This window comes from Vidua chalybeata, chromosome 4 (genome assembly GCF_026979565.1).
Source record: "Vidua chalybeata isolate OUT-0048 chromosome 4, bVidCha1 merged haplotype, whole genome shotgun sequence".
Lineage (NCBI taxonomy): Eukaryota > Metazoa > Chordata > Aves > Passeriformes > Viduidae > Vidua > Vidua chalybeata.
Window position 1 is genome coordinate 23,704,758 of NC_071533.1, and position 10,544 is coordinate 23,715,301.

The 10,544-nt window shown below is 46.6% G+C and overlaps 1 protein-coding gene across 2 annotated transcripts in view; it reads right to left on the reverse strand.

Annotated features, from left to right (window-relative positions):
* The window catches only part of PPP3CA (protein phosphatase 3 catalytic subunit alpha), a 170,885-nt gene extending 162,581 nt beyond the window's left edge, over window positions 1–8,304 (reverse strand). The window contains exon 1 of one of the 2 annotated variants that reach the window (XM_053941016.1): window positions 7,700–8,304. In XM_053941016.1, the coding sequence (XP_053796991.1) occupies window positions 7,700–7,757 (58 nt within the window). In that variant the 5' untranslated portion in view covers window positions 7,758–8,304. The remainder of the gene's footprint in view (window positions 1–7,699) is intronic. The other variant, XM_053941017.1, reaches the window with a different exon arrangement.
* Between the last annotated feature and the right edge of the window lie 2,240 nt (window positions 8,305–10,544).

A 10,544-nucleotide genomic window follows, 5' to 3' on the forward strand; every position in this document is an offset into this window, starting at 1 on the left:
AGAGCTTGAGCAGCACACTGACAGTGGAGCTATTCACTGAAAAGAAAGCTACAGTCAGCAGCTGGCTGCAGAGTTACAACAGAAGTCTGAGAATAGGCAGAATATACTTCCCTTGTTCTCACAGGCTTCCCCAGGCACCTACAGATGCACCAAAAGGAAAGATATAGTGTTCTGTGAACTTCTTCCATTAAATACATGCACCCAGATCACCCAAATCTACCAGGCAGCACTTAGAATGCTCATTATATTTAGCAATAAGCAAATAAGCATAAGAGCAATAAGGAAAAAAGAGGTTTTAGAAATGCAGGACAAGAATAGACAGGAAAAGGGCATTTTGAAACATGAGAGGGAGAAAGCATTAAAAACCCAACTTGATGAGAAGAAAAAGGAGCTGCAACAGAAGTTCAGTACAGCTTTTAATTACAAGTAGAAAGAAGTTTGACTGATAGATAGTTTTCAAATGAAATGTTTTCGAAAACTGGTTAAATACACCCTAAAGTGAAAGGACGCTATCTACACCTTAGACACACAAGACACCCCAAGACACCCAAGAATTAACTTCTAATTAAAACCACCATTTTTAATGTGTGGTGCCTTTCCTCTCTGCTTCTTTTCCTCTCCAGCTCCAAACATAAATGGTGTTAGTTGACAATTAGCTGGAGATGATGCTGGCACCCTAAATCGATCTTAAATAAGACAGTCATGTTCTCCTCATACGGCAGTGTTGCTATATCAATGTTACCATGCCTAAGCTCTTTTATAAATAGAGCTATCAGTCAGTTTAAAACACACATAGATAACTGTCAAGGAGGTACTACTCTGGAGGTGTTAATTCAACAGTGGCAGCTTTCTGGGGGAATAGTAAATAGGGTGGGAATCAGTTGAGATTTTTACCTTTAAGTGAATGATTTACCATCATAGCACTTACCATCTTCCTGGTTTTCCACATATGTTCTCCAGTCTCTTCCTTCACTCAGTAATTACAGGAAAACAGTAAGTATGTACCTGGAGTACCACCTCCAGCAACTATACATCTCAATCTACAACCCAAGTGGCAGACCACTCAGTGAGCTACACACTTAGATGAGCGTGCATACTTAGGCTGCACATGCAGTATAATGGTTTTCAGAAGTGGGATGATACCTTCCACCATTACTGAGTAGACAAAATTATCTTTTATGGGGGAAAGTCAAGGTAAATGACTGATTATCAGAAGAGGAAATTATTTGAGTGTTCAGCTGAAGAACCATTGTGAAATCACAGCCTATATTTGATTCACGAAACCACATACAAAAGAATATAAGAAGGAACCTTTTCATGAAGATGATTTGAAGTGGCTTTTACTTCAGAAACTTGTGGCTTCTTTTATGGCATGCTTACAGTAAGTGTTAAGCAGTATCTCTCCATCTTAAAATACTTTTAAGGAAGTACTTTTTTCCACATTCCTTGAAGCTGTGAAGAAACTAATCCCCACTATAAACTGCTTCAACATCATTGAGAAGCCTAAAATAAGTTAATATTCACACTTAAATTGAGTAAATTTTAAGTAAATTTAACTTAATAGTCCTGCTTTTGTACTATAAGTAGGAGCCACTCAGCAAAACATAAGAAACTGGAAAAAAAAACAGTGAAGATGATGTATCCAAGCTACAGGTACTTCTTTATTGACATTACCCAAAATTACTTTTGATAGAAAATCCCTTTAGAAAAACCAGACAGAAAACACTGTGCTGAGAGTTCTAGAAGCCTAGAACTACAAAAAAAAGGTATTTCAAATTATCAAGTTATATATAAACATAATTTGCACATGATCTTCCTGCCACAACCTGCACTGAAATGCAGGCATATCCATGCAAAAACTATCATCTCTAAGTGGGATGCATGTGGTGGAAGTAAATACCATTCAATTTGGGTATGGATAACAGAGAGAAAACAACTGTTCTCTTCAACATCCCCCTATAGAAAATGACCTCAACTGGCTCATATTTTCCAATTAAGTTAAATGCTGATCATCCAGTATATACTCCTCTTTCAAGATTACGAACAGTGGTATTAAAAGCACCAGCTCCCTACTGAGACTCAGTCAAAAAGAGCAGGCAATAGAAGGCAGCTTTAGCCAACCTGGAATTCAGAAGCATACAAAAGGGTTTTAACACACAAACAAGGCAATTTTGTGCCTCACTTCGTATCAGTCCTACAACTCAGCACACTCAGCAAGCCACTCTCATCATACAGAGCACAAGAAAAGCCTCCCACCTATGGAGTGCAGCAATAACTCAGTAAGAAAGGCACCCTTCAGCAAGTGCACAATTTTCCCCCTATGCCTATACAGCAAAAGACTTGTTTCACTAAACGGCTTATTTACAAAATGATCTTAATGACTAAGAGGCTCAGTGAGTTCATAAATCAAAACAAATCACCAGCATTATTACACTGTCATCAAAGACATTGGTTTTCAGTTTCTCAGCACCACACTCATAATCCCTCACGAGCGTTACACACGTACCACATACACACACAGGTTTGCACAATGTAAAACATACAAAGACTGCAATACCTAAGTGTCATCCAGTTGATAAAATCTACTGGTCTTACAAGTATTAACTTAGTTTTGACATGAGGTAAGAACAAATCAGTTACATACATTAAAAACCATAACACAGCAACCTTGTTTTCTTTCCTAAACAATGACAGGATCGCTCCAAATATATTCAACTGTTTTCTGCTCCTAGGTGCCTCTCACACAGCTTGTTTCATAAAGGTACCAGGAGATTTGCAACTATGGAGTTACTAAAACTGAGGTGGATGTACATCTGCTCCTTCAAATGAAGGTAATAGTGGATAGGGAAGAGAATCAATCCCCAGCTGTACCAGTGCCACCTTTCTGGCATAGCTGTGGGTGGATTCTCTAGTTAATAGTACACCACCTTGAACCCAGATGCAGTCTTCCTCAGCATAAGCAGTATATTCCTAAGTACTACAACAATAAATTAATTAAAAATAAAGTCAGCTTTCTGATGCCAACAGGAACAGGTAAAAAAAAATTCCTACTTTTTCCTCATGAGGATCAGATAGACACAATCTTCAGCATCCTCAAAAGAGAGGCATATCATCCTTTGTTCTACTGTATCAGACAGTTATACTATTTAAGTAACCCTGGTCCTTACCATAAATAAGCAATACTCAAATTTATACCAAAATATATACCAAATCCACCAACATTACAGACATTCAGGTCAACACAATTGCTCAAAAACTACTAAAGCACTTGCAGGACACATCTATGCTGGAAAAACTGAACTCAGTTCAGAGGGAGACAGAGGCAGGCTTCTGCAACTCACCAGTGCTGGATTCCAGCCTGGAGCACAAGCCTTTGGCGAATACACACAAGTCTCCCTGGACTAATAGGAATTGCCAATGAAGTTTAGAGTTTCCATTACTGACAGCAATTTTACCTCTCACAAATCTGCAATTAACACTGATAGTGACATATCGATTGTGAGCTGGCATTATATTATATTACAAACAACTGTCAGCCTGCACTTTAGGAGAGCTTTAACAATGACAGTTTGAAATTCAGAGACAGCAGTGTCTGGTTTTATCGTGTGTTGTCAATGGCTGATATAACCATGTATACCTCCCCATGCAACACACAAGAGGAAAGGACAACACCAAGGATCACAAGCCATGGCTACAGCCCTTCTAAACAGCTGAGAAAGAATTATTTCATTAAAACTCCACTTCCAATAAAAAAGCACCAAACAAAATAACCCACACAAAAGCATACAACCATCTGACCTGCCCAGAAAAAAAATGAAAACAATTATTATACCTAACTAATTGCAAGATTTCCAAGAAATACTGAGTTCGCTTTTTTGCTTTGTACGACTACTCCAGTTGACTTTCAAAGTTTTTATTTAGGATTACTATGCTTTAGTGCAGTATTCCTCAGAGGCACTAATGCAACACTAAATACATTGAGGAGGTCAAGTAACATGATACATGGCTTTTCCTTCCCCAGGGGTGGGGTTCAAATCTTGCTAATGTCAGTAGTGAGCAAAAGCTGCTGACATCAGGCAGCTGAGCCATGTGAAATGAGCTGCTATCCTCAGTCCAGTTTTTCCTGGACAGGTATTCCTACCTTCACAAGAACAACCAAGCCCACATTCTGGCTGGCAAGTCTCAGGAGTTAGAAGCAGCATGGATAAGGAATAGCTTCCTCAGTCCTGAAGAAAGACTAACTTTTAAGACAGCTCTGTTCAAGTGAAAGCTGCACCATACCACTAACAAAAGGTAAGGAACTTCAATTAATAATAAGTACATCAAGTCAGCACCTCCTGCAACAGTATGTTGTCCTGAGCCTTGATCCCACAAACTTTTGAATGCACCTGAATAAACAGTTCATTGTATTTGCAGTCAACAGACCAAAGTGTTGCTCCTCTACAGCATGACAAAATCCAGAGTAAAGATTAATTGTGTAATTTGCATCACAACATACATACCATCTTCAGGAGAGCACCAGAGTAAAATGAAAGTACCCCTCAAACCATAACTGCACTCTCTGGATTAATTTTACTTTTTTATTTAGCTCAACAAAACAGACAGTTTTGTCCATTTTAACTGGACTTAATTTGCTTCTGTATACATTATACACAAACCTGAATTTTATCTTTACACTTCTCATTGTATGACAGCATAAGATATGCATAACAAAGCCAGAAGACCGAGATGTTAAAAACTTCAGGGACTCCCAAGCCTTTTTCCCCTCATCCCAAAAGCATGTTTTATTTTTGAGTCGAATCAGTTTAAGTACAGTCCAGACAACTCAAAAAGCAAAGAAAAATGAGTGTGAGATTAAATCCTCGCCTATGGAAATACTCCACTTCTCCATATATTTGAGCTTTTTAAGCACAAGAAGCAAAAAACAAAACCAAACCCACAGCAACCCCCTGAAGAAGCAGCAGCAGCTCTCAGCCACAAGCAATTTGCACAAAGCTGCTGGAACTGTAATCCCCCCAAGCCTGTCCCACTGTTACATAACAGTGCCAAGCCAGGATTTTTCAGCAGCCAACTCAGAGTTATGGTTAGTAGGAAACATTCCCCTCTCACACACCAGCAATAGAGAGGGTTAAAAAAAACCAAAACAACAAAACATAATAAAATCAAACCAAAAAAATCCCACACAGGCAAGCAGAGGGAAAAATTTAATCCAGAGACTACATCCATGTTAAAGGCATTTCCTTTAAGTAAGGTTTTATATGATATTCTAACTTAGAAGAACTTAACTAACTTGTTTTCTCAGGTTACACCTTACCAGTGTTAGAATATCTGTTTTTTCTCTCTAAAATAAGAAGACTTCGACTACTTATATAGATGCTCACAATGAAACTTTTTATTTAATTATTCTGTATTAATTTAACATTGCAAGCCCATTTCAGTTGTCCATCTCAAGAGGGTACAAATCATATCCTATGAGACAGAAACAACAAAGTGATCTTTCCTTTATTACCACCAGTTTCTTGATCTCCTTAATGTCCATATGAAGACAGTGTGAAGTGCCTATGATGCAGCAAAGAATAATCCTATGAACAATCAGTTTACTGTGTACTACACTCTACAGATGCTATTTTAAGACCTTAAAAGGATTTCAATATTTAATAGACGCCTGAACCAGTTAAGCAGATCTTCACATCTACACTGAAACACTGACATTATGAGACAAACAGCAGGGGCAATGGACACCCTAGCAGCATCTATGCTCTTTCTGTTCAAGATTTGAACTCAGTTTAACCAAGTTGATTTCTCTCTGAGCTGCATTATAAAAGTATTTAACTACACATACTACTAAGTTTTCTTAGAAATAGTGGCTTTAGATATTTAAGACATTTACATGTGGGAAAAATACAAAGAGCAATTGCTGACAAAACACATTTAGATGAGCTGAAAGCACTAAAGGTTTTGTAAATACTGAAATAATTCCTATTCATTATAAATATTGTCTTAAGCCAAAGGAAGTTCTGCCACAGAAAAGATCAAGACATTTGGTCAGGTACTAGGACCACGCAGATTAAGGAAATTAAAAAAAAATAGATACCCCATAGTCTCCTAACAGGATGGCCATTTGTTGTTTCTACAGGAGACAACTATCAGCTAAACAGAAGCTTTAAAGCCTACTCTTGGGGTGATATAACAAACTGAAACTTAAATTGTAAATATTCCAGATATTACAAGTTAAAGGTGAATTTACAAGTGATTTTCTTAAAATTCTTGCTATTATGTTTCTAACAGTATCTGAATACCTACACTTTCCTTTGGAGGGGCACGAAGTGAAGTAAGAAGGGAAAAGGCATAAGAAGGTAAATGTAAATATAAACACAAAACCATAAGTAACACATCTTCCCAAATAATATTTACACTGAGTGTTTCATTCTGGCATACACTCATGTAAATACAGAAGTGTATGTATTTCAAGGCCATTTCCATTTCTAGCTTCCCAGGATGTGGACACACGCATGCTGCACCTAGGATTTGTGCTGTCCACCGTAGCATACAGGTTATAACCTAACTGGGTGAAATACACTAGAGCTGGGTACACTTGTCAGTGTGCCCAGTGCGGAAGGAAAGAAACAAACAAAAAACAAACAAACAAAAAACCCAGACCACTAAATACACGTGCACTTCCTACACATCGGGAAATGCACATGTGCAATTTACATCAGGCATCACCCCAATAAATAAAACCTTGGTCTGTACTGCGGGATACAACGTGTTGTCACCCCAAACTCTAATTTGTTTATACGGCCGAGGCTGGCAGTACACGCATACCTCCGAAACAGAGAAAATATCATGGAGCCCATACGCGTTTGTGCCGAGCACCCTCACGGCCATCTGCACGCACACGCGGGAGCACGGACACGGTACGCCCGCTGGATAACTTCACATCCTAGCAGGCCGGGCCGTCAGCAAGAGACGGCGATGGAGGAGGAGGAGAAGGAGGAGGAGGAAGCAGCCTTCGCCGCCTCCCACAACGCCCGCGGCCCGCTCCCCCTCGCCCGGCATCCCCGCCGCGGGTGCCGCGGGGGCGGCCCTGCGGGAGCGGGCCACGGGGGAGCCGAGCGGCGCAACCGGTCCCCAGCAGCGGCGCTCGGTGTGGGAGCGCAGCCCCGGCTGCTGGCGCGGGGAGGTTTCCAGGCATCCTTGCTGCATGCGGGGAGCAGAACGGCAGTGACAAGCGGCGGCGGCGCAGCCTGCGGGGGGGGGGGGGGGGGGGGGCTCCGGGGAGCGCGGTCCGGAGGAGAAGGAGGAATGGGGGATGCCCAGAGGAGCCGACGGGCTGGGGGAGGGGGCCGAGCCCTGCCCTCCTCTCCCCCAGGCACCGGGGCGGGGGAGGAAGCTGGGGCTCCCCCTCTCTCTCACGCCAGCCCTGTGCAGCGCCTTCAAGGCGGAGGGGGGGAGGCGGCGGGGGGAGGAAGGGGGGGAAATGCTGCAATGTAGCGCCGGGCAGGCAGGCGAGGGAAGCCGCAAACCCTCCACTGGGGCCCGGCTCAAGCCCCCGGGCCGAGCCCACCCCTCCCAGCTGCCGCGCCGCCGGCAGCCCCGCAGTACCTGCCCGGGGCGGGGAAGGGGGGACGGACGCGACCCCTCCAGGGCGCCCGGCGGGAGGACCCGGCCGAAAGGGCGGCGGGGGCGCAGCACCCACCTTTCACCACCCTGTCCGTCGTCGATAACTTGGGATCAACGGCCTTATGCTCCGACATGTCCGGCGGCCGGGGAGGCGGCGAGGCTCTCCCCCCTGGGGCAGGGCAGGCGCGGGCTGAGGCGGCGGCGGCCGCTGCGGTCACGGCTCCGGCTCCTCCGCTGCGGCCGAAGTTGCCGCGTCCCGCCGCCGCTCGCTGGCTCGGCTGGGCTCTGCCGCGCGGTGCCTTCCTCGTTCGTCTTCCTCCACCCCCGTCCTCCTCTTCCTCCTCCAGTTAATTATTGCTCGCTTTCAATCACGCCTCCGGGCTGTGCAGGACGGCTCGCTCTTCCCCCTCCCGCCAAAGACCCCGGCGACAACGCCGGCGGCGGGCGGCTGTCAGGCAGCGCCGGCAGGAAAAGCCGCGAGTGGACGCGGGCAGCAGGAACAGCCAGGGTGCACACGCAGCGGCCAGCCCTGCGCTTCCTTCCTCCACGGCGCGCCGCTCCGGCTCCTCCCGCCGCCGCCGCCACACCACCACGGCCGCCGCCGCACGGGATCGGGATCCGGATCCGTGTCTTCCCCGCCGCCCCCCGCAGGGTCTCTCCCCAGCTCGCACCGACACCGGCCGCGGCCCCGCGCGCCGCTGCACACGCTCCGCCGCGCAGCCCCCGCGCGCCGCCCGGCCCCGCCCGCCCGGCTCCCGCTCCCGCGCGCCGCCATTGGCCCGCGCCGCGCTGCCACTCACCGCCAGCGCCCCGCCCCGCCCCGCGCGCGCCGCGCCGCCCAGGTGCGCCCGCCCGCCCGCGCCGCGCGGAGCGCCGGGGCCGCGCATCCCCCGCCGAACGGCCGCACGGTACGGCTCGGCTCGGCTCGGCTCGGCTCGGCTCGGCTCGGCCCGGCCCGGCACGACCCGGCACGACCCGGCACGCGTGTGGCCGCGGGAAGGAGCCTACTACCTGCGGCTCACGGGGGCGGCGGCTGCGCGCAGGGAACCGCGCCCGGTTGGCCGCGCCTGCGTCCCTGGCCACCCCGCGCGGGTGCGGACGGCCGCTCCAAGCGCCTGCCCCGCGGGGTGCCCGCCCCGAGGAGCGGCGTCCCCGGAGAGGTGACACGCAGGTACCGGCACGCAGCCGGGGCTGGCCTGCGCGGATGGGGAATCTTCTTAAATAGCATCCTTGAGCCGGGGGGTTGCTGATCCATCCCCTCGGATAAAGGAAAAATATATCCATCGCCCCTAGCTGTGTGTCTTGCCCAGCGCATCTGGCACACGCCAACTTGGGGCACGGGCTGTCGCAGCCTGCAGCGTTCGGCCTCGATGCTGGGGCACCACCGTCCCCTCAAATGGGCCTGCGGCGACAAATGGAATGGCCAAACATGGGTGAGAAGTGTTCGCCGCCCCCAGCTGGAAGAAAGACAACAACTCTTGCTACATGTTTCTCAAAGGACTGGAAAATCCTTTACATCTGTGAAGGTGTCCTCCACCATTGCAGACAACATAAATATTGTTATGGGCTTGTTTATACATGTTGTTCAGGAGGAGCTATTCCTGACTAATTTCATGACTAATTTCCAGAATAAGGCTGGGCTGTTCCGGTTTAGTTTAACACTGTGAGTTTTAATTAAAGAGGAAAATAGGGCATACCTGTTCTGGAGAGAGATGTTTACAGAATTGTTGTTGAATAACTTCTGTGTAGATGAGCCAAGAATCAAGAGACACCTTACCCAGCTTCTCATTTCCTTCTGGGTGATGTACAAGTTGCTTGCTTAGCAGATACTATAGCTTTAGAAAGCCACCAAGAATATAAGATGGCAGTTGTGACACATACTCCCTGCTTTGATTTGCCTGACATTTTTAGGGGACGTTTTGTTGGCTGTCCTTGTGGTATTTTCTCTGAGCATGGGAAGACATTGTATGTGACTGACATTTAGTAGAACAGCATGAGTTCTCAACTTGTCCCAATAAGTGTGGTGAGCTCCATGTGCTGTGACCATCCTCTTGTCCCAGGAGCACAGACTAGCTGGGTAATAAAGCTGCCATCTGAGATTCCTATTGCAGTGGTAACACAAGAATGTGAAACAGAGCTAGGGCTCAAGCGAGGGTGTCTTATATATGCCCAGAAAAATCCTGAAGCCCATGACAAGTAAGCAGACATCTCCCTATACGGTAGGCACACTTCATGAAGTATGAAGTGCACAGAAGAATCTGGACAGAAGAAAACCCTACATCTTCATCCCCACTGCCGGGAAACACTGCCCAGCGGCACTTGACTTGGTGCTTGGACATGGAAGGAGAGGCAGCATTTGAGGAATGCAGTATGGCCAGTATTGCCTACATGTTGTGGGCCCCAGCTTCATGAGGTGTGGAGGACCAGTTTGGATCCGTTCTTCTGTGACTGCAGGCGGTTTGCATGAGTCATCTGGATTTGTCTTCATAGCCTGGAATAACAGAGGCTCTGGAACTCTCGAGTTTACATTTGCTCCCCCATTAATCACAGGGCAAGACTTCAGCTCTGATTTTTTTAACAAGAAAGTATCATTGTTGCTGCTGCTTATATAAGGACATCCAGTGTCACAACTCCAGCATGTTTGTATTAATTCTGAAGGCTATATAGGAGTTCTTTTCTTAATGGTTTTCCTTTCCTTCTGGATTTCAATTATAATATGCCATCCAGGCTACATAAAGCTCTTTCATTTTATCTTGTGGAGGGTCTTGATTATTCATCTGTTGAATGTGTTTAGTCTTCCTTGCCATGGTAGAATCCCCATTTCAGGTCATCTCTTCTTTAGGAGCATTCAGATGAGCTTTCATAAGACACAGGTCAGTACCACAGCCAAATACCACAAATCATGCCACTTCTGCAAGGTA